Genomic DNA, 23,293 nt, shown 5'->3' on the forward strand with positions numbered 1-23,293 from the left:
GTGAAATTCAAGTGTCAAAAGTCAGGTGGGAGAGATGGCAGGACTCAGGTTAATTTCTCCATGCCCATGTGAGCCAGATACACAAAGTGGCACATGCATCTGGAGTTCATTGGCAGTGCTCATTCACATTCTCATTCTCTCTCTCTCTCTCTCTCTCTCTCTCTCTCTCTCTCTCTTTCCCTCTCTCTCTCTCTCTCTCTCTCTCTCTCTCTCTCTCTCTCCCTCCCTCTCTCTCTCTCTGTGTGTGTGTGTGTATATCTCCCTGCCTCTCCAATAAATGAATAAAATATTTTTTTAAAGTATAAGAAGTTCCATGTGTCACAGTTTCAGGTCTTAAATGCAAGTCTAATCCATTTTGGGGTGATTTTTGTATACAGTGAAAGATAAGGGTCTAATTTTATTTTACTCCTAACATTATTTATTGAGGAGACTGTAGTTTCTCCACTGTCCATTCTTTGCCTTTTATAATTAGCTGGAAATTATAAGTTTCGTGTTTGTTAAGGCTTGCTTTAACAATGTGGTCAATTTTTGAGGTGTTTCTGTGTTCTACTAAGAACAAGTGAAAATATGGTATATCTAGCTCTGAAGTAGATTTAGTGGTTTTTCATTTGGAGGACCTATCTCAATATGTGAGTGGGACATTGAAGCTGCCCAAGGTTATTGTGTCAGAACCCATGTGACATTTTATGCCTTTTCATATTTGTTTTATGAAATTGGAAGGCCAGATATTTTGTTGTTTATGTTTTCTTGATGAATTATTCCTTTTATTATTATGTAGTGGTACTCTTGTTTTCTTTTCAGTAGCTTTAGTTTGATATTGGTCAAATATAAGACAAGCTATTTAAAAAAAGAAAAGAAGAGCTATGACCACTTGTTTGCAGTTTATTTTGCATAGGAGGTTGAATTCTGTCCTTTGCCATCTAGTTTGTGGATATCTTTGCTACCTAAGTGATTTGGGGGGAAAAAAGACATAATTGGCTCTTGTTCTTTAATCACGGAAATTAGTCTGTTTCTTTTTAGTGGTGAATTGAGGCTAATTACATTTAAAGTTATTATAAAGAGTCTTTCCTATGGTTTTATTAGGTGGCCTTCTGGTTGACTATTACTAGTATTTCTTGTTGAGGTTTTGCTAGTTTATTGTGTTGAACATTGTTGATTTTTTTTCAGGTCTTCTTTGTTCCCTTGTTACTTTGTCAGTGGGTGTTATGACATGTGTTCTCATGGATGAGATTGTTTTTCTCCTCCTTCCCTATAAAGCATCACTTTAAGATTTTCTATGGTGTTGGTTTGATTGTTATGAATGGCTCTAATTTGTGTTTATCTTTGGACATCCTTGTTTTTTCATTATATGTGATTACTCTTTCATCCCCTCACCCCTGCTCCTATTACCCAGGGGGCCCTCTTCAGTGCAGTTATGGTATGCACTGTGGGGTCATGAAGGCTTCAGTCAGTCCCTGTGAGGTAGCAGGGGACCATGCCTCAGGATACTCCTACCCACTCCAAGGCTTGTACAATCTTCTGCTCTTTCACCCACAATGTTCCCTGAGTCACAGCAGGCCTGTTGGCAGTTCAATTTAGTGTTGAGTCTGGGGCATTAAATTGCTTACATTTCTTTCAGTGCCAAAATTTATATATTTCATATCTTTCTGCTCTATGTGTTCCTTTATTTCTTTGTAGATCTGAATTAGGACAACAAAAAGGATACGTAGTACAGATTCAATGCCATTATTCCTTGATCTTTCTCTGCCAAACACACTAGTCTACTTTCAGATTCAACTTCATTCAAGTTCACATTACGTGTGTAGAATGAAGCCAGTTTCTTTGCCAGGACTTCACATTAACTAACTCTAGCCTGATTCTTCATAGAGTTCCTTTTCCCCTCTGAAACTGTATAAACCCAGCTTGCAAGTTCTACTATTCTTGTCTTTGAAAAAAAATATATACACATATATATTTCTTATTTATTTGCAGTGAGAGAGGAAAAAAAAGGAAAAGGAAAATGAAACAGAAATGGGGACATAGGCCTCCTGCCACTGAGAAGAAATTCCAAATGCATGTGCCATTTTGTGCATCTGGCTTTATATGGGTACTGGGGAATCTGAGCAATCTCTCCAGTCCCAAGGTCTGCTTTTCTCTTGACCTTCTTGGCCTTATAAACTTCCTCAAAAATGGCCCAATAAGCTTCTTACAGAATTGTAAGGCTTTTCTAATACAAAGTTCCAAATTCTTCCATATTCGTCCCGCAAAGAGACTACAAACCACATGGACAGGTTTAACACAACAGCCTCACTCACGGGGCCAATTTTCTGTATCAGTTACTTTCTCATTTGTGTGAATAAATACTTAACCAGGAGAAGCTTAGGGAAAGAAAGTTCATTTTGGCTTACAGTTTTGAGGGAAAGTCTGTCATGATACAGAAAGCATGGCATGAGCAGTCAGCCACAGAACTTTGTCACATGAGTAGGGAGGAAGTAGAGAGAGGGAGAAGAGACAGAGGGGCTATGTTATAAAATCTTAAGATCCACCCCCAGTGGCATACATCCTCCATTAAGACTCTACCTCCCAAAGCTTCCACAAACTTCCCGCAAAGCACCATCAACTCAAGATTAAATATTCAAACACAGGAGTCCATGTGGGACATTTTATATTCAAAGCACCACAAATCTCTATTTGTTGTGTGTGTGAAAATGCACTCCATGCACCTATGGGGACGCCAGAGTGTCAGTTGTCTCTCTCTTATTCTCACCCATGTATTTCCTTGATGGAAACTCTTACTGAACTCAGAACTGTTTTTCCATGAGACTGGCTGACCAGAGAGCCCCAGCAATCATCCAGTCTCTGCTTTCCCAAGGGTTGTGGTCACAGGTGTATGAGGACATGTACATCTATTTATGTGGGTGCTGAAGACTCAAACTCAGGTTAAATCAGGCCCTGTCAGCCCTTGCTTGCATTCTTACCTGATGAACCACCTACCCAGTCCAATCATATGATTTCTGTCATTTAATTTATATGATAAATTACATTTATTCATTTACATACAATGAATCAACACTGCATCCCTGAGATGAAAAGCAAAATACAGTTGTGATATATGCTCTTCTAAAGTGATTATGAGCTTGGTTTGTGAGAATTTTCTGAGGATTTTTATATCATGTTCATCAAGGAAATTAGCTCTGTAGTTTTCTTTTTTTTTTTGGGGGGGTGTCTTTATCTTGTTTTCAGATCTGGTTAATAACGGTTTAGATAATGAGTTTGGTAATGTTCCTTCTCTTTTCATTGTGTGGAACACTTCGAGAAGTGTGGATAGTAGATATTCCTTGAAAATCTGGTAGAATTATGCAGTAAATCCATCCTGCTTTGGGCTTTTCTTTGAGGGGAGACTTAGTGACTGCTCCAATCTTATTTTTTGCTTAGTATGTTTAGCTGTTTATATCTTCTGGCTTTAATTTTGCTAGGTCATAAGCATTTAGAAATTTATCCATTTCTTCTAGATTTTTCACCCTGTTGGAGTATAGGTTTTCAAGTATTTCCCTGACATTTTGGATTTCATTGTAGCATTTTGTGACACCTTATTCTTCAAGGGTTTTATTGATTTGGGTCCTCACTTTATTTTGGGTATGGGTTGGTCAATCTCAGTAATCATTTTCTTCACTCTGACACTCTCCCAAGTGAGCTATTTCAGTGCCCTGCTTGTTAATCTTTTGGAAGAACCAACTCCTTGTCTGATTAATTCTAGGTATTGTTCTCTTTGTGTCTATCTCATTGATTTCTGTCCTAATGCCTTTTGTTTCTAGCTGTTTGCTGCACTTAGGGTTGGCTTCTTCTTTTGTTTTTCTATAACTAAGACATATTTTATTGAGCTTATTTTATTGGGATAATGTTCTTATAGCTATAAACTTTCTTCCTGGGCCTGCCTTGGCTATAGCACAGAGGTTCTGGTAGGTTGTACTCTCAGTTTCATTTGATTCTAGACCTATTCTGTGATGGTTAAGGTATTGTCAACTTGATTTGTTTAGTAATCCACAGACATCCCTTTTGGATGGGTCTCCGAGGTTGCTTCCAGGAAGGATTAATTGAAGGAGGAATTCCTTTCCCTAGAGTGAGCCCTTTCCCCAGACTGGGCAGCTCCTCTCAGAGGGGGACTTTATACAAGGAAGCTCATGGTGAAAAGAGCCCCTTCCTGCTTGCTGCCTTCCAGCATGGATTGAAGATAAGCATAAATTGAAGACCAGCAGCTCCTCAAGAAGCCCAAAGACCTTCAATGCTGGATTGGGACTGCTGAGGCATCTAGCCAAGTGGACTGAGCAGCCACTAGGTTCCTTGATTCTCGGGACTGCTACTGCTATTGGACTGCCAAAAGCTAATCCAATAAATTCTCTTTTTAATAGAATTTATTCTATTGGTTTTGTTTCTCTAGTGAACCCTGACATATTCCATTGGGAAGCTTTTTAGAACACTAACCACTTGTCAGTTTCTTAGAAGACTAAGCAATGGGCAGTTTCTTACACTAAGCAGTGAACAGTTTCTTAGAAGACTAAGCACTGGGCAGTTTCTTAGAAGACTAAGCACGGGGCAGTTTCTTAGACTAAGCAATGAACATTTTCTTAGAAGACTAAGCACTGGACAGTTTCTTAGAAGACTAAGCACTGGGCAGTTACTTAGACTAAGCACTGGGCAATTTCTTAGAGGGCTAAACATTCTCTGGTATTATGATTTTGCAATTATGCTCCTTGGGATTTATCCAAAGAAGCAGAAAAATTATAGTTATATAAAAATCTGCACACAGTTATACTAGCATTATTCATAATTACTTGAACTTGGGAGCAACTTTTTTATCCTTTATTAAGTAAGTGATCTGTGATACATTGCATATCCAGACAATGGGATATGGTCCAATAGTTTAAGAAAAGAGCTCTCAAGCCAAAAAAAGGCAACAAAGGAACCTATCAATATTAATATATAACTAAATATTATGTTAATAAGTATAAATGTTAATAAGTATGCATATTAATAAGTAGACAAAACCAATCTAAAATGATTAAATGCTATATAATTCCACCTATAGTATTCTGGAAAAGTAAAACCTACAAGCACAGTAAAATTATTGGTAATTTCCAGGGGTTATGGGATAGAGGCAGTGGTTTTAAGGACATTGATGCCACTCTGCATTATATCATAATAATGGATACATGTTATGACACATTAATTCAAATTCATAAATATATACTAGAGTGAGTCCTAATATAAACTATGGACAGTGGGTGATTATGATGTATCAAGGGTAGGTTCATCAGCTGCAATTAATTTACCACTCCAGGTAGAGATATTGATAGTAGATATTGATAGTAGGCAGATCATGTGTAGACATAGATAGTATGTGGGAAATCTCTGTATATTCCTCTCAATTTTGATATCACCCACGATTTCCCTAAAAATCAAGCTCTGTTTAAAAAATGCAAAGAAAACCAGCTGGGTCTTCTGGTGCAGACAAGAGGAGATAATTATTTCTGCCATTCAGACATGTCAAGGACCAGAAAAATAACAGAAGGAGAGAAAGCTGAAAGAAGAAAATCTTGAGGAATATTACCATAAGACTTTGTGGCATGTTGGGTTTTATGAAGAATAGTAGATAAAAGAATATTACAGGGCTGGCGAGATGGCTCAGAGGTTATAGCACTTGCCTACAAAGCTTAATGGCCCAGGTTTGATTCTCTAATACCCAAATAAAGCCAGATGCTTAACTCAAGAGTAGCATGTGGGCACTGGTATCAGGTAAACCAAAGTTCAAGGCCTGACTCTGCTGTGGACTGACAGAGCAAGTTCTTCATCCTCTGCAAGCTGTACCTTCCTCATATGAGTGCCTGCCATGTAGCATTTGGGAGAACACAGTGGAACAGTGCATAGAAACTCTTTACCCTGTTTTAGCATTTGGTAATGCTCAATAACTGTTTGTTATTAGAATATGTACCAACCATTTAAAATCCTGAAATTCTGATCACAGAAGGCATTTACCACCAATGGACAAGATGCAACACTATCATCTAATATCTTTCATCCTGTGGTCCCTAGGAAGGACATTCTTATGCCACAGCCTCCCCAACTGGAATATTTGGGTTTTCATTATTACCTCTAGCATATATATCTCCAAAATGTAAGGAAAATAGTGAAGGTATTAAATATTCAACAAATCTTTCCACTAGAAGAAAATTCTCTCAAGTAAAGATAGATGGTGTGGTGTTTTCTGAAGTCAGTTTCATGCTTTGATATGTAAGCATTGTAAAAGTAAAGGCTCTCCAACCTGAAATACGCTGCCACCTTGTGTCCACATGTGTGTTTTCAGGCTCACCAGAAGCAGGAGTATCTGCATAAAGCAGGGTTCCAGCACACCTTCACAAAGGACAGATATTTGTTTTTGACATCACTATTTTCTTGAGAACCAAAGGCTGAGGAGACAGGAGTGAGTGGTGCCCAGGTCTTACCAGTTTTAGTTATATTTCCCACAGCACCACATACGCATGTCATTATCATCAAGTAATTCTTCTGTGATTTGTACTAAATTCTAATTACAGACTAGAACACCTGAATTAACTAAATGTAAAGTTGGCACCAAATCCAAAACATGCTTCATTTTGTTCCCTGTGCCTATGTACAATAAGAGCATCACATAGTGCTTATGAGCATAGTTTCTGCACCCAGAGTACATGAATCCAAACCACAGCTCCATATTGACTAGCTGTGCATAGACCTCAGTTCACTCATGTGTGATAGGGAAATAAAATTAGCACCTGTGAGGATTAAATGAACCAATGTGTGCAAAGTGCATAGCATAGTATCTGGTGTGGAGTAATACTCAGTAATTTGATCCTCCCAGTACTAAGTACTCTATAGTTAATACACTAGAGCATTATAGGCAAGGAAAGGAAAAACTAAAACCTGTCATCTTGTGAGCAACCCAGCAAAGGGAACCTTGTCAATGAATTCAACTGCGTGTAAACTCAATGCTTAAAGCAAGAGCCACAAGGGAAGAAAAGGCCATACAAAATTCAAATGGGAAAAGATGGTTTGTTAACCTTGGCTTTCGCTTCATAAATTCAAAGATGTTAGAAACCTAAATGTATAGAAAAATGTACAGCTTTGAGGGCTGGAGGGGTGGCTCAGAAGTTAAGGCACTTGCCTATAAAGCCTAAGGTGCCAGGTTTGATTTCCCAGTACCCACATAACACAAAGTGGTACATGTATGTGGGGTTCATTTGGAGTGATGTGAGTCCCTGGTACGCCCAATCATTCTCTCTCTCTCCTTGCAAAAAAATTAATAAATAAATAAAAAACATATAGCTTGAATACCTAATGGTTCATAAACAGCCACCTGGAAAACAGTGTGATAGAAGCTGTTATTGATGGAGGACACTAAAGAGTCCTTCAGAGGTCTTTATACTATTTCTCTTGTGGTTTATGATACTGTACAAGATCCTTATAATGGGAGGAAAAGATGCTGACATCAAAATAAAAGAGAGACTACTTGAGAGGGAAAGAAATATGATGGAGAATGCATTTGTGAAGGGGAAAGTGGGGAAGGGGAGGGAATTGTCATAGTTTATTGTCTATAATTATGGAACTCATCAATTTAAAAAGTTAAAAAAAATAAAAAAGATTTTTGCTTCCCACAAAGTAAGAATACTTCCTCACCTTTATAATTGTCAATCATACTATCATATTACCTGAGTTCATTTTTATGAATTTCCATGATTTTTCTTTCCAGCTTCTGTGACTGCTTCGGAAAAATCTCAATCTCACTGACATAATTCTCAGGATGTTCATCAGAGTCATAATCACCAAGCTCAGCTATAACCAACAAAAAGTGGAAAAAAAGAGAAAGATTAAAAACAACAGAATAAGCAGGATGCATATAGAGTGCCTCCCACCACCCCAAATAAGAGCTTAGAATGAGCTCACTAACAAAATGAGTTTGTACTCATGGGAAGGGAACAGCATCACTGGACAGACACATTCATTTTCACATCTGCCTGTGAACCTATGTAGCTATTAACCCACTCTTGGGTTCATTTTCTTTATCACATACTAAAATAATTTAAATTATTGACTCTCACAGTAGTATTATTGACATTTAAGGGGATGGACAATTTTATTATTTCAGAGTTCCCAAAGAACTGTAGGACACTTACCACATCTATACTTCAGACACTAAATATTAGTAGAAAATTCACTGTGCTCATCAATAATACCCCAGAAATATCAAATGATGTATGATTTTAGCTAATGAGGAGAAATAAGTTCAAAGGACCCACTTTACAATATGGTGAGTAGAGTTCATAATGAAAGAGTATATTTTAAATCTCTAAGGGATTTCAGCAGTAGGAGGCAATTAACACAAAGAATCACAATGAACAAGTGTTGAAAATTAGTGACACTGAAGGCTCAGCCTTATAGAGGACATATACATCATCCCCTCAAAGGCTCAGATAATTGAAGGAAATGTAACTGAGAGAATGTAAGAACTGAAGGATGGAGAGAAGTGTTGTGGAACTCTGATGTCCAGACAGCAAGGCACTCATGAATTCACTCCAGCTGTGGCTGCCTACACAAGTCCTGCACAGTATGGAGCCAATCAACATTCTCTTATAGGTAGGGGAGGGCCTTGGGAGGCCATTCCCCTCCTTAATGAGCTAATGACAGGTAACTGTTGTCAGGGTGAGGGAAATTATTCCCTTCTGTGACATGGCCACTGACCAGCAAGTGCTGAGATACAGTAAAGTGAGACTGAGAGTAATGTAGGGTACACATGAACAAAATGTAATATGTAAGTATGGAATGCCAAAAACAAGAAAAAAAAAGAAAAAAATCTGTAAGAGAATAGACTTTATGTGTTACACAGGAAAATATATGAATAAAATAATGCATATATTAATTAGCTCAATTTGAAAAATGCACAATACATTCATATTTCAAAACATGTTGTACACTATATATATGCTTGTCAAATAAAAAAATTTAAGTTAGAAAAAATATAATTGCCTATCAATTCTTCCAAGTATTTCTGAGGTAATAAGTTCCTATCTTAGAAACCTTCTTTAAGGTCCACTCATAGCTCATTGGCTTTGAGTCTAGGAAGTCCCTGACTAGAGCTACTGGTTAGATAATGCACAGCATGTTTAATTAAATAAAAAATCCCAATGTAGAGAAATCAAAGGGAAAGTGCACCTAAAAATAAAAGGATTCTCTTCAAATTAAAGAGTACAGAGCTATGTGTACTTTGCCTGTAAAAGCTTGAAGCTAAGTACAAAATAGCACATCAGATTGATGTGGCTGGCACATTCTAATATAGGGTACTAAGGGAAAATCTTCAGGGGTTAAGTCAAATGTCTGAACATTTTTTGAGCACCCTGAGGGTCTATAAGAGGTGACTGCCTCTCTCTCAGTCTAGAGGTGAGGGATGACAGTAGGAATACTTTCTCCTGATTACATACTTGGTAAAGAAAAAGAGCCAAGCCTATTGGGCAGAAATGAGAAACAGCCCAGGAGAATAGATTGAAGATGGTAGAAAAAAATGGCATTAGACAATAAAAGCACAAATGAGACTTTTAACTAGAAAAAAATAATTATGCCCTATACACATTATATACATAGTAATCTCTGTGATTCATGTCCAGTTGGCAAATCATCTAATGATTATAAAAGGACAAAACCAGGAGGAAATAAAAAGTCTTGCAGTCATGCCCAATGTTTTTGCCATTGCAACATGCCATTGTCATCTATAAAATGCATACTCAAGAACTATGTAATCAAATTGCAAAAAAAAAAAAAAAAAGCCACACAATGGGCTGGAGAGTTAGCTTAGCTGTTAGGACACTTGCCTGCAAAGCCTAAGGATCCAGGTTTTATTTCCCAGTACTCATGTAGGACAGATGCTAAAGTGGTGCATGCATTTGGAGTTTGTTTGCAGTGGCTAGAGGTCCTGGAATGTTCATTCATTCTCCCTCCCTCCCTCCCTCTCTCTCTCTCTTTCTCTCTCTCTCTCTCTCAAACAAATAAGTTAATTAAGTTTTGAGAAAAATCACAAAAATCCTCATAATGGAAGTTGGAAGATGACAGGTGACAGGCACCCAGGCATAGTCTGTTAGAGGTTCCAGAAAACAAGCTGAAGAAAAGTAAATAACAATTAGAGGATATAGATGATACCTTTGATAGCAAAGTAAAATAGAGAAATTTACAAAGCAGGACAATATCCTAGTCAGTCTTGAAATGATTGCCTGGGTATGAGGATCTGTTGACTTCTGATGAGGACAGGCAACTCCAGTTGCCAGGATACACAGCTTAAAAATATGCATGATACTTTTAGGAATGGTAATTTAAAAATGTTTTTATTTATTTTCATGGAAAGGAGAGAAAGAGACAGAGAGAGAATGCTAGGGCCTTTTACCACTGCCAATTAACTCTAAATACACGTACCACATTGTGCATCTGGCTTTTCATGTGTACTGGGGACTCAAACCCAGGCTTCGAAAGCAAGAGCTTTTAACCACTGAGTCATCTTGCCAGACCCCAGTAATGGGCACGTTAAAAAATATTTTATTTATGCTCAAAGAGAGAGAGAAAATAGGCTCAGCAGGGCCTCTTGCCACTGCAAACCAATTCCAGACGTATGTGCCACTTTGTGCATCTGGCTTTATGTAGGTATTAGAGAATTGAACCCAGGACATTAGGCTTTGCAAGAAAGCACCTTTGACCACTGAGTCATCTCCCCAGCCTCAGTAATGGATTTTTTGTTGTTGTTTGTTGTTTTTTAAGGTAAGGTTTTGTGCCACGCCAACTCCAGTGGAGTCTGCGTGACTTGTTCACCAGGCCGAGGTGAAAGCTTCAAGGAAGAAAGCCTCCTGGAAGGACGTGCATTCTCCAGGTTTGTAGTGCCTTTTGCTGCTCTCTAGTAGCTGTTTTCTTCATCACCACTGTTCTGTTCCTGACACATGACAGCAGCATGATGTTCTTTCACAACTTAGTAAAAATTAGATGCTTCCTCCAAAGACCCCGCTATTGTTTCAAGCCATAGTCAGAATTCCAAGAACCAGAACCAATCGATGAACCATTACCTTATATAGGAGTATAGGAATGGGGATATGCTAGCAAACAATGGTGAGAAGCATGTTTCTTGGTAATTTTTAACTTTTGTGAACAGACTTGCTAGGTCAAAGCCACCTTGGTGCTTGCTTACATTTTTATGGCATGGTTCAAGGAAGAAAATATACTAGAATTATGAAGTCGCCCTGTTAGAACTTTTGTGAAAAATACTTGATGCTTGAAGCAGGCTAAGAACCAAACGTCATTTGTAACCACTGACTGTCTAACACTGATTTTGGTGAGATATTCACTATTAAATTTGTGATTGTAATCTTTGCTCTATGTATTTGTGCCTCTCCTGGAACAGGCTATTCATAGAAATTGTACCGCTTAAATAAACAAAGGCTAAGCTTATGCAACCAGAATTGTATATAACCTGATGCTCTACTTCAGTAAAGCACACTCAGATACATTAACCTTGTGTGTGTGTCTGTTTGTCACTCTGCCAATTCCTTGCCCACCTCCCAAGGCCCTGTTTTCTTTTGGACTGGTGGTCCCAGCTTTGCCGGTCCGCGGCAGTTTTACTCTAGTCCAGGCTTATGACTTGGAATTCACTATGTAGTCTCCTACCTCAGCCTCCCAAATCTTTGGAGTAAGGTGTGCACCATCACATCCAGCTTCAGTAATGAAAATTTTGAAGAGCAGAAAGAGAGAATACAGACAACGTACTTGTTGAAGTACTTGAAGAAGGAGATGCCAGGTTTTCACTTGGCACTTACTGAAACATCTATGGGATGCCATTTCAAAAAGACCTGTGCTGAGTTGGCTGCTGAGCAGCCAATGATCATCAATAAACTGCACTCTCAGAAAACTCAGTGCAAATGACACAGAGCTGCATGCTCGTCTGGGGCAGCAGAACACTGTCTTTTAATCAGTAATCAGGAAAATTGGTTGGAACCAGAGAGTGCAGGGGCCACACCACATCTGTAACCTAATTGTCCCAGAGAAGGCCAGGAGGCGACAGCATAAATACTTATGGGCAAGATGGACTTCAACAAGCCTAGAAACAAATTCAGAAGGACTCAGACTCAAGACTGAGTGCAGGAAAACTAAAAACAGGCCAGAATGTTTTTATTCTTTATAGCTCCCTCTAGTTTTCCTCTTCATAGTTATTACTCCTTTAATATGCAATATCAATTTATCAGACCAACTCTGTTCTCTGCTTGTATCCTATACTTCCTTTTTCTCCCTAATCTTTTGTTTTTGTTTTCATTTTCCTATCTCAAAGAAGATATGCTGGCCATTTTGCCAGATTTCTGTGTCTCAGTCAACTAAGAGCTGGAGATATCCTGTTATTTGATTGTATTTCATTACTTTTCTTTGTTTAGTCAACCTTCAGCCAAATTGTTCACACCTCCCACTCCTTTGCCCTACAATCTCTTCCTCTACTTTTTCCTTTATCAACTCAAGACTAATCACTAGTCTTCCCATGAATTATTTTTATTCTTCCTTTTTCCTTTCTAGTCACACTCACAGTAACTGATATACAAGTGTACAGAGCAGTGTTGGTACCCTTTTGCTCCCTAAAATGATTGACACTTTCAGGGTGATTAGTTTTTATTTTATCATTTTTAAACTTCCATCATTGACCTATGTCTTGATAGTGAATGTTTCTACAAATGACATTCTAATTTGGGGGGGGGGTGTTTATGAGGGTTGAGATGGGGGACATGATAATTACTCTAGCAAATAAAAAAAAGCACATCAACTCTGTAATAATCTATTCATTCTGAAACACTGTAAGCATTCCCTCTGAAAGAAAAAGAATAATTAAAATAGATAAATAAATAAATTCAAGCAGCAACTAACTGAAAATACACAATTCTTCAAAACACCACATGTTCAAAGGAAACAAAGTTCCTAATCAGACAGCAATGGCCTCAAGTGAGAAGGAGATACAGGAAGTTCCACACAAGGAACTAAAAGAATGTTAAATATACTCTAATAAATCAAAGAAGACACAAATTCCAAGAGAACACAAACAAACCTGAATGAAACAAGAAAGTCAGAAAAGGATATGAAGGAGGAACTCAATAAAAGACTCCATGAGAGCCTTACCAATAGAATACATAAAGGAGACAAAGTATCACAGCCTGAGACCAAGACAGGGGAATTAGAACAGTCATATAACATAACACTCAAAGAAAAATGAACATAAAAGTATGAGTGGTACATTCAAAATGTATGAGAGCCTATGGAGAAACCATATCTAGGAATTGTGGGCATAGAAGAGTGAGGGGGATTTCATTCTAAAGATATAAACACATTTTCAATAAAGTCATGGTGGAAAATTTCCCAAAATTAGAGAAAGAGATAGCCATCCATACATAAAAGGCATTTAGAACACCAGACAGATTACACTAGAAAAGAATCTTCCCATGTTATATCATGATTAAACACTTAATAGATGGAGGAAATTATATTGAAAGTGGTAAGATAAAAACCCCAAGTCATATAGAAAGTCAGACCCATCAGAATGGCAACATACTTCTCAACCAAAACATTAATGGGCAGGAGGAAATGTAGTTGCTGTAATATTAATATTAAATTTGGAATTGTCTTTCAGTGTTACCACAGCCTTTCATATTATCATGTTTACTTTTATGAGGCAATAACGTTAACCTTAGTTTTTGGTTTTTTTTAATGTTTTATTTTTATTTATGTGGCAGTAAAGTTAGCATTGCTGGTAGAAATCACACAACTAACAGCAGCTTCTAGGAAAAAGAGGTTTATTTTGGCTTACAGGCTCGAGGAGAAGCTCCATGATGACAGGAGAAAATGATGACATGAGAGGGTGGACATCACCCCCTGGCCAACATAAGGTGGACAACAGCAATAGGAGAGTATGCCAAAGAATAGCATGGGGATACTGGCTATAACACCCATAAGCCCACCCCCAACAATAAACTCCTTCCAGGAGGCATTAATTCCCAAATATCCATCAGCTGGGAATCTAGCATTCAAAACACCTCACTTTATGGGGGACACCTGAATCAAACCACCACATTCCACCCCTGGCCCCCATAAACTGATAACCATTCATGATGTAAAATGCAATGCATTCATCTAACTTTTTAAAAGTCCCATAGTTTTTATCAATTCTAATAATATTTATACATACCCATAGTCCAAGGTCTTTTAACTGAACCATAATACCAAAAAATCCCCCCCAAAACCCATAATGGCACAGAATCAACATTTACACTGCAAAAGATGGCATTGGGCATAGCAAAGAAACATTCAGCCAATAAAAGATTTAAAACAACCAAGACAAACATCAAATTCTGTAGCTGCAAGTCCAACAACTCTAGCCAGTGAAAATCTCCAAGTCTGACAATTCTAACCAGCAACAAGTCTCTGGCATTCCAATTTCGCCCCTCCAGCTAGGCTATTCACAGTCCTGGAAAACTTCATTGGGGCCGGCAGCTCCTCAGCAGCCATCTCGTGGTCCTAGCATCTCCACTGGGTCTATACTGCAAGCCATGGTTCATCCCCATGGCCCCATGGGGTCTCCTTTCAGGCATCCAACAAAACTGCTTAACACTGCCATGGCCATTTCCAAAAAACAAGATTGTGTTGCGAACTCAATGACCCTCTCTTTCCTGCATTTCTTATTCTCCACAATACCAGGTAAGGTGCCTATTTGTTAATCTGGGGGGAAATAAAGCATACTTTGAAGAACAGGGCACTCCTTAAGCGCTCAGACCCTTCAAAAGAATTGACATTCTTCCTGTTTCCCCAGAACAGGTCAGCTAGCCCAGTCTCAAAGGTTGTTATCTCTCAGTTACAGCTGAATGGGCAAACAGTTCACCCAAAGATTTTTCTTTTTATACCACATCCCTCTGCTCACACCACTTCATTTCTACACAAAGCAACCCTGCACAACTTCTCAGGACATGGACATAAGAGCAAGCTTCTCACACAAACTGCTAGCCCAGTCTAAGCACCCTCATAAGCCAAACCTTACAGTCCATAGTTCTTACTGCATTCAAGTCTTACAGCTCAGACCAAAATAGTCCACCAAGCTGTACTTACAGCACTGCAAGGCACCTTTACGCCAAGACTTCAAATCCTCCCACATTCTTCTTGAAAATCAGCTCCAAACACAGTCAGATATCTAGCAGCAACCCCACTCCCAGTACCACCTTACTGTTGTAGTCCAGTTCGCATTGCTGGTAGAAACCACACAACTAAGAGCAGCTTCTGGGAAAAAGAGGTTTATTTTGGCTTACAGGCTTGAGGGGAAGCTCCACGATGGCAGGGGAAAATGATGGCATGAGCAGAGGGTGGACATCACCCCCTAGCCAACATAAGGTGGACAACATCAATAGGAGAATATGCCAAAGAATAGCATGGGGAAACTGCCTATAACACCCATAAGCCCACCCCCAACAATACACTCCCTCCAGGAGGCATTAATTCCCAAATATCCATCAGCTGGGAACCTAGCATTCAGAATATCTAAGTTTATGGGGGACACCTGAATCAAACCACCACAATTTATTTGTTTTGACAGAGAAAGGAGAGAGAAAGAGAGAGAGAGAGAGAGAGAGAGAGAGAGAGAGAGAGAGAGAGAGAGGGAGAATAGGCACGCCAGGGCCTCCAGCCACTGCAAATGAACTCCAGACACATGCATCCCCTTGTCCATCTGGCTAACATGGGTCCTGGGGAATTGAACCTGGGTCCTTTGGCTTTGCAGGCAAATGTCTTAACTGCTAAGCCATTCCTCCAGGCCCCCCCCCTTTTTTTAACAGAGAAATTAAATAGTGTCCAAGACAGAAAAATGTGAAAATTCAACTGTCTCAGAAAAGTAGGGAAAAAAATCTACATACTTGGACAGTAAAATGAATAATAAAGATTTGTGTTAAAATTATAGTAATATTTTATGATGTATATATGTCTCTCCTTTTTTTTTCTTTTTTTTTTTTTGAGGTACGGTCTTGCTTTAGCCCAGGCTGACCTGGAATTCACTATGTAGTCTCAGGGTGGCCTTGAATTCACAGCAATCCTCCTACTTCTGCCTTCCAAGTACTGGGACTAAAGGCATGCATCACCTCGCCCGTTTTTTTCTGTTTATTTTAAAAATATTAAAGGCTTTTGTATTACTGAAAAAAAAAGCCAGGAGGGCTTTTAATGATGTATTGCAAGTTATTAAAACAAATCTGTCAAGCCAAAATGCTATACCCAGCAAAACTGCATGTCACAACTGAAGGAAAGAAAACAACTTTGTATAGTAGCCTCAGAGTAAAAGAATCATGATCGGGCTGGAGAAGATGTCTTAGCATTCAAGGCATTTGTCTGTAAAGCCAAAGTACAAAGGACCTCGGTTCAATTCCCCAGGACCCATGTAAGCCAGATGCAGAAGGTGGCACACATATCTGGAGTTTGTTTGCAGTGGCTATAAGCCCTGGTGTGCCCATTCTCTCTCTCTCTCTCTCTCTCCAATTCTCTCTAATAAATAAATAAAATATATTTTAAAAATGAATCATAAGCTTTAAGCCAACTCCTCAGAAGATACAGACTAAAGAGAAAGATAAACACAATATTGAGGCAAAAGAAAAGAATATATCATATAAATCACACTAGAATAATAGTTAAACAATACAGGAATAAGAAAAAACACCAAACACTAAAAGATCAACAAAATAACAAGAAAGTGATATGCGTCTTTTAAATAGTAATTCAGAATATTAAGGGTCTCAATTTCCCAATCAGAGAGGGGTGGACAGGGAAGAGGCTAACAATGGTACCAACTTGACTGTATACATTGAATATAAAACTAATTTAAAAAAATAGGCTAACAGGGCCTAGAAAGAAAGACACAAATAGACATTTATACAATGGAGTTCTACTCAGCGGTAAAAAAAAATGAAGTTATGAAATTTGCAGAAAAATGGATGGACCTGGAAAGTATTATACTAAGTCAGGTAACCCAGGCCCAGAAAGCCAAGCGCCACATGTTCTCTCTCATATGTGGATCCTAGCTACAGATGACTGGGCTTCTGTGTGAGAATGAAAATACTTAGTAGCAGAGGCCAGTAAGTTGAAAAGGAGACATAAAGGGTGGAGAAAGGAAGGGAGGAGGATACTTAATAGGTTGATATTGTACATATGTAATTACAATGATTGTAATGGGGAGGTAATATGATGGAGAATGGAATTTCAAATGGGAAAGTGTGGGGGTGGGGAGGGAGGGAATTACCATGGGATATATTTTATAATCATGGAAAATGTTAATAAAAATTAAAAAAAAAAAAACCATGAAGGTTGGCCCACAAAAAAAAAAAAAAAAATAGAATCCATCTTTTTGCTGCCTCCAGGAAACATAACACAGAATGGAAAGAGACGGTACCTTGGGAAAAAGATGGAAAAGCATATCCCAAGCAAAGAGACCCCAAAAACAGATTGTCATTCAAATATCTGACAAAATAGACTTCAAACTATAACTAGTCAGGAAATTAGGGAAAGTCATTTCAAATTGATTAAGGTAATCTATAAGGAGGACATTATAATTCCAAACATATACACACTGAACATATGGGAACCTGTTTTCATAGAACAAATACTACTAGATGTAAAGCCACAAAATAATTCATGCACAAAAAGCAGTGGATTACTTCAATACCTCATACTTATCCAGTTTACAGGCTGTCCTGACATAAATAAACAGAGAAACATTTGAATGAAATGATGTCATAGATAAATGGACTTCATAGACATCTATTGAACAGTCCATCCAAACACTGCACAATACATATTCTCTCAGCAGCCAATGGAATTTTCTAATATACATCATATATTAAGGCAAAAAACAAATTTTAACAAGTATAGAGAAATTTAAATCATTTCTTAATTCTGTCTTCTCATAATAAAATAAAATTACCAATCAGCAAAACCTACAGATTATATGCCAAACATGGAAGCTAAAAACACACTATTAAATGATAAATGAATCATTGAAAAATTAAGAGGGAAATAAAAAATTCTTAGAACTGAATGATAATGAAACAGAACATGTCAAAACTTATGGGACTCAATGAAAGGAATTCTAGGAGGGACATTTATTGCTATAACTGCCTACATCAAGAAAACAGGACTATCTCAGCAACGTAACTTGATTATGTACCTTAGGGCTCTGGAAAAGCAAGAACAATTCAAACCTAAGGCAGTAGACAAATTGTGATTGGGACCTAACTGAGACAAATGTTTCAATTCTACAACCCAAATTCCCTTTAAGAATCCTCTTTCCTGGGCTGGAGAGATGGCTTAGTGGTTTAGCGCTTGCCTGTGAAGCCTAAGGACCCCAGTTCGAGGTTTAATTCCCCAGGACCCACATTACCCAGATGCACAAGGGGGCACACACATCTGGAGTTCGTTTGCAGTGGCTGGAGGCCCTGGAGTGCCTATTCTCTCTCTCTCCCTCCTTCTTTCTCTCTCTGTCTGTCATTCTCAAATAAAGAAATAAAACAAAAAAAAAATTAAAAAAAAAGAATCTCCTTTCCTTTACCCTGCACAGGTGCACACAACCCAGAATTATAATCAAGATATGTTTAGGACCTGTTTGTAGGTTCCAGCACTCACATGCCTCTCAGGAATCCTCTTCCCTTCATTCTGCAGGCACAGGTAACTTGCCATAGGGCTAGGACTCATGCTGAATTCAAATCCTCCTCACTTCATCATGAGGGCACAAATGATCTCCTATTTGGGCTTAGATTTAAGTGCAAGTTCAAGCACAGACTTAACCAAACTGAGACCACTTAACCTATCCCATCCATGAAACACAACCAAGAACCTCCAAGACTGATCTCTAAGCACCACAGTTGAGCAAAAAATAATAATAATAAATAAAAATAAAAGTAAATCCAAAGAATATCACATGGCCAAAGCACTTGATTACCCACCAGAACTAGTCAGTAAGGCCCAGTTACTTAAGATACCACAGGCTGGGGTCACAGTACATTGACAGATTATGCTGGAACTGAGATGGAAGCCAGTTCCCTGTCAATTAGCTCTCACAGTGCTGGAAAGCACTGTACAATCTGCTAGGGGATAAAAGCCATCAAGAGAGTGAACAAGCAGTGAATCCTGCAACATACAAATTCAACCAGCCAGGCAAGATGTTTTCACCAGTGCAATAGTGGAACATACATTATGAGGTCAATCATCTGCTCCTTGATTGGGCATGAGGCCTGCTCAGAGAGAGGTACTGAAAACCCAGTCAAAAGCCTATGGCTTGGAAGGTGATAGATCATAGAGGAAAACTCACAGTGTTCTTTGGCTAAGTGGAGAGGTTATGTCCATCAAAAAGGTCTTCTAAATAGATATGTTTATCCCTTTTGATCAATGTTGCTCTTACTCTTGGTTAGAGAACATACATTTTATAGATGGTGGCACATACCAAAGAGACTCAAAACCAATTAGAATGATGAGAAGAGAAAGCCAACTGCCTACACAAGATGAGTCATCTCTATGATACCCTTCGGGGCTCAGGAAATAGTAGAGAGGGAGTTTCAGGTTAAGTATGAGTGCTTTTCTCATGGCTAGCCAGAGAGCTTTCTGCATAGAGATGTCAGTAAACACTGAGGAGATATAAAACTCATCAAAGTGTAAAGCAGGCTGCCAAGAGTGCAATAACAAAGTAGGCTTCTAATATGCCTCCTAAAGCTCAGAGAACACTGGGGAAGAGGAAGAAGAAAGAATGCAACAGCCACCAGTAGTAAAGGTATACTCAGAGGCATTTTCCTTCCCACAGTAACTTACTGGTGCATCAATAACCCAACAGAGATAACTAATACCCCACTGGAGAGGACCCTGATGGAAATGGGAGGAGGGGAGAAGGGACATAAGAGGCTAATCCAATGTAAAGATGACCAATTTGTAACAGTTTAATGTATTAAAATTCCCAGTTTTTTTTAAAAAACATTTTTATTTATTTATTTGAGAGTGACAGACAGAGAGAAAGAGGCAGAGAGAGAGAGAGAGAGAGAGAGAGAGAGAGAGAGAGAGAGAGAGAGAGAGAATGGGTGCGCCAGGGCCACCAGCCACTGTAAACGAACTCCAGATGCGTGCGCCCCCTTGTGCATCTGGCTAACGTGGGTCCTGGAGAATCGAGCCTCGAACCGGGGTCCTTAGGCTTCACAGGCAAGCGTTTAACCGCTAAGCCATCTCTCCAGCCCAAATTCCCAGTTTTTTAAAAAAGAAACATTAAGTAACATTACAAGTACCCAATACAGGTGTCCCAGAAAGACCTGACCAATGAGCTATCTCAAGATGAGTAGGCTCAATATAAAATGGGTAACATGAGCAACCAAGCCAATGTGTTTCCTCTAAGAAATACCAAACCTGTAGGAGAGGAGCCACATGAGATTTCCCTAAAGGAAACTCCAAAGAGCCCAAATAATGATTATAAATATATACATATAATTCAAAGAAGACACAGATAATTGTATAAATGTAATCTTTAGTGAATTCAACTATGACACATATGAATGTCTAAATGAATTTTAAAAGGGCACAAACAGAAGAAATGAGGAAGTCAAACTAGGATATAAAAATGTAACTCAGGAAAGCAACAAAATCTAAAAGTAATACCAAACTATAATGAAGCTAGAAATGAAAAATGTGTGAAGTAAAACAAAAACTTCCATGGAAAACTTCCAAAAAGATGGATCAAGTGGAAGAAAGAATATCAGGCCTTGGAATACAAGGTGGAGGTATTGGATGAATTAGTCAAAAAGAGAGGAAGTTCAAAAATAATATAAATAGAACTTGAGAGCTATTTTAACACCACAGAAACATAAAGTGTTCAAATAATGAACGGAAATGAATGAAGCAAAATAACTTCAGAACTATGTCATAAAATATTTTTAATAAAATTATGGATGAAAATTTCCCTAATATAGTTAAAGTCATGTTCATACAGGTATAAGAGACATACAAAATATCAAATAGAACTGGAAAAAATTACCCATGGGATATTATAGTCAAAACATTAAATACACAGAACCATGGAAGGGTACTGAAAGCCACAAGAGAGGAACATCAAGTCATATATAAACAGAGGTCTGTTTTCATGGAAACTAAAAAGCCAGAAAAATTTAGAATGATGTATTACTAGTATTTAAAGAACACAGCAACCAATCCAAAATACTACACCCAGAAAAATTGCCTCTGTTGATAGAAGCAGAAAGAAAGATAACTTTCTACAAGAACAGTAGGCTAAAGGAGTCTATGAGACTAAGCCAGTCCTATGGAGAATACTGGATAAAATATTTCACATCAAATAGAGGAATATACAAACTCAAGATGCTTCAGGATAACCAATGCTAGGACAGATGTTAAGCAAATAAAGATGAAGTAAACACCAAAATTCCATACAATTACAAACATGACAGTAATAACTCAAGATTATTAACTCACTAGTCAAAATATAAGGCCCAACAGGTGGAATCAGTAAACAAGATCTATCTTTTTGCTGTTTCCAAGAAACTTACCTCACCAATGACAAGCACTATCTTAGAGTAAAAGGATAGATAAAAATAATCTCAAACACAATCAGGAAACAAGCAGGCTTTGCTAGTCTAATATCTGACAAATAAAATACACACCAAGCTTAATTAGAGGAAATAAAGGTTAGTTCATACTGATCAAAAGAATAATTCATCAAGAAGATATTACAATTCTAAGTATATATGTACAAAACACAAGTGCACCTACTTTTACAAAATCATGTCTATTAGATATAAACTCAGAGATAAGTCCCAATACTAGTGGCTGACTTCCATACCCTACTATCATCAATAGACTTGTCATATATACAGAAAAATAAACAGAGAAACGATGGGACTAAGCGACAGGATAGATCAAACAGACCTCATACATTCATAGATCATTTAACCAAAAAACTATAGAATATACATTCTTTGAAACCAGGAAAATATTAAAAGAACTGATGAAACAAAGTGTTGTTCTTTGTAAAGATAAACAAAACTTTAGACAAATTAACCATAAAAAGAGAGAAGTAAAACAGGGACTGGAGAAATGGCTTAGTAGTTAAGGTTCTTGCCTGCAAAGCCAAATGACCCCAGTTCAATTCCCCAAGACCCATGTAAGCCAGATGCACAAGGTGGAGCATGAGTGTGGAGTTCATTTCCAGCAACTGAAGGCCCTGGTGCACCCAATACAGTTTCTCTCTATATGTCTCTTTTTCTTTCTCACTCTCTCTCAAATTAATTAATTAATTACTTAATTAATATGTTTCAAAAAACAAAATGAGTAGATTAGAGACAAAAAGGAATGTTACAGAAGATAACAATGAAGATGAAAGAATCAAAAGGACATATTTCAAAACCTTTCATTCTACCAAAATTAGAACATAAAGAAGATAGGTGCCTTTCTGTATATATATGACTTATCATACTAAGATGAGAAAAATAATTTAAACTGATCTACAACAAGCAATGTGATTGAATCACTAATTTACAATCTCCTAGTTATAAAAAGTCCAGGGCTGGAAAAATGGCTCAGTGGTTAAGTGAACTTCCAACACAATCATGAGGGCCTGAAAGGCCCTTAAATCAAGTATGTTAGAATCTCCAAATCCCACATAAAACAGCTGGGCATGGCCACTCATGTTGTAACCCCAGTCCTACAAAGTGTAACAGAAATCACAAAATTGCCTGTGATCATGAAAAACAGAAAGCTCTGGTTCAAATATAAACATGCAGAAGGATTAGAGATTGCTTAGTGGTTAAGGCACTTGCATAGAAAGCCAAAGGACGAGGTTCAATTCCCCATGACCTATGTAAGCCAGATGCACAATGAGGTGCACACATATGGAATTTGTTTGCAGTGGCTGTAGGCCCTACTGTGCTCTTAACTCTCTCTCTCTCTCTCTCTCTCTCTCTCTCTCTCTCTCTCTCTCTCTCTCTGCCTATTTTTCTCTGTCTCTCAAATAAATAAATAAATAAATAAATAGAAGAGGAACAAGAGCAATGGAGCAGGACACCCAACATTCTGCTCCAGCCACCTCAGGTAAGCACCTCAGGTGATCTGCAGACAAGGACATGGAATGCTTCAAGGGCATGGGCATGTGCATACACCACATACACATCATACAACACAGCATCAGAATCACTCACACAAACATATACCTCATTAC

General features: G+C 38.2%; 1 protein-coding gene across 2 annotated transcripts in view; it reads right to left on the reverse strand.

The window, feature by feature from the left end:
• Positions 1–23,293, reverse strand: part of Frmd3 (FERM domain containing 3) — a 352,540-nt gene that overhangs the window by 92,466 nt on the left and 236,781 nt on the right. For both annotated transcript variants that reach the window (XM_012947641.2, XM_004653072.2), the window contains exon 6: positions 7,719–7,842. In XM_012947641.2, coding sequence (XP_012803095.2) covers positions 7,719–7,842 — 124 coding nt within the window. The remainder of the gene's footprint in view (positions 1–7,718; positions 7,843–23,293) is intronic.

The sequence above is a fragment of the Jaculus jaculus genome, chromosome 1, assembly GCF_020740685.1.
Source record: "Jaculus jaculus isolate mJacJac1 chromosome 1, mJacJac1.mat.Y.cur, whole genome shotgun sequence".
In the NCBI taxonomy this organism is placed as follows: Eukaryota; Metazoa; Chordata; class Mammalia; order Rodentia; family Dipodidae; genus Jaculus; species Jaculus jaculus.